General features: G+C 44.3%; 1 protein-coding gene across 1 annotated transcript; it reads right to left on the bottom strand.

Annotated features, from left to right (window-relative positions):
• Nucleotides 1-5: 5 nt before the first annotated feature.
• LOC109954169 (proteasome subunit beta type-9-like) lies at nt 6-976 on the bottom strand (the record flags this gene model as incomplete). The annotated part of the gene is made up of 3 exons (XM_020589571.1): nt 6-80; nt 177-306; nt 783-976. Coding segments are annotated over 3 exons (399 nt in total), but the record flags the coding sequence as incomplete, so codon positions are not given.
• Between the last annotated feature and the right edge of the window lie 8 nt (nt 977-984).

The raw sequence follows: 984 nt of genomic DNA, 5'->3' as shown, positions 1-984 counted from the left end.
AACCCATAAACGTATGAGCTGCCAGAGCCACCGACTGCAAAAGGCTGTCTTGTCAGGAGACCATTCAGGGTCGCGAACACCTGAAGAGATGAAAGGGTACAGATGGCAAATCGTAATGTCATTCTGTGCAGCTGAGTTGGCTGGATAAGATCTTTAAAATACACGTGTTAACTGACCTGTCCTCCATCTCTTCTGTCCCAGCCAGCCACGATGAGATGAGCCGACAGCTCCTCCTTGTACTTGTACGAGATGTTCCTCACCAGAGTGGCGGCCGAGCGAACCTGCGGGTCCTCGTCTATCTCCATACTGATATAAGAGGACATGACATGAACTTTAAGACATTCCTACACAAAAGTAAACACCGTTGGCCCCTAACTAGCAGGAAATCCCATCTGGAACATTCTCAATGAGGCTTAAATCAAAGATGCTAAACATTAATATGGCTAAAGATTCATATTAATTAAGCTGTTTAGTCTGGGGCCGGGACTGAAGCAGGCAGAAGCACTATCTGTTCTGTGTTAGTGAATCCATCAGTGTTGTAGGATATCAAGCTATAAACAAGGTTTAGACCAGTGTAGGTTTGTGAAGGTTAATATATTTACATTTCATACAGAATTGGCCAATATCTAACAGGACAATTTGTCACCAATATTTAATATACAAATGAGAATTTTCACCGCAAAACATTAGTTGTTATATTTTCCTCACTATTCAGAGCTTTACTTGGCCACTGTGATACTGAGGTACCCATGTTGATCGGTCTGCTGTCACTGGGACTTTACCTGTGCACATCTAGCTGGTAGTTCACTATCTCAGCGATGGTCTGAGCATCTGCTGCAGAGCCTGACAGAGCACAGTAGATCTTATCATGAAGAGGAGACAGTTTGTTCATCACCCTGTTCACCACTGTGGCTCTGCAGGGAGAAATGAAGAGGGACAGTGTGAATGTGGGGGGAGATGGAAAGGAAGAGGAGCTAAACTGTA

The sequence above is a fragment of the Monopterus albus genome, unplaced genomic scaffold, assembly GCF_001952655.1.
Source record: "Monopterus albus unplaced genomic scaffold, M_albus_1.0 scaffold3976.1, whole genome shotgun sequence".
In the NCBI taxonomy this organism is placed as follows: Eukaryota; Metazoa; Chordata; class Actinopteri; order Synbranchiformes; family Synbranchidae; genus Monopterus; species Monopterus albus.
This window is presented reverse-complemented; position numbering and strand designations above follow the sequence as displayed.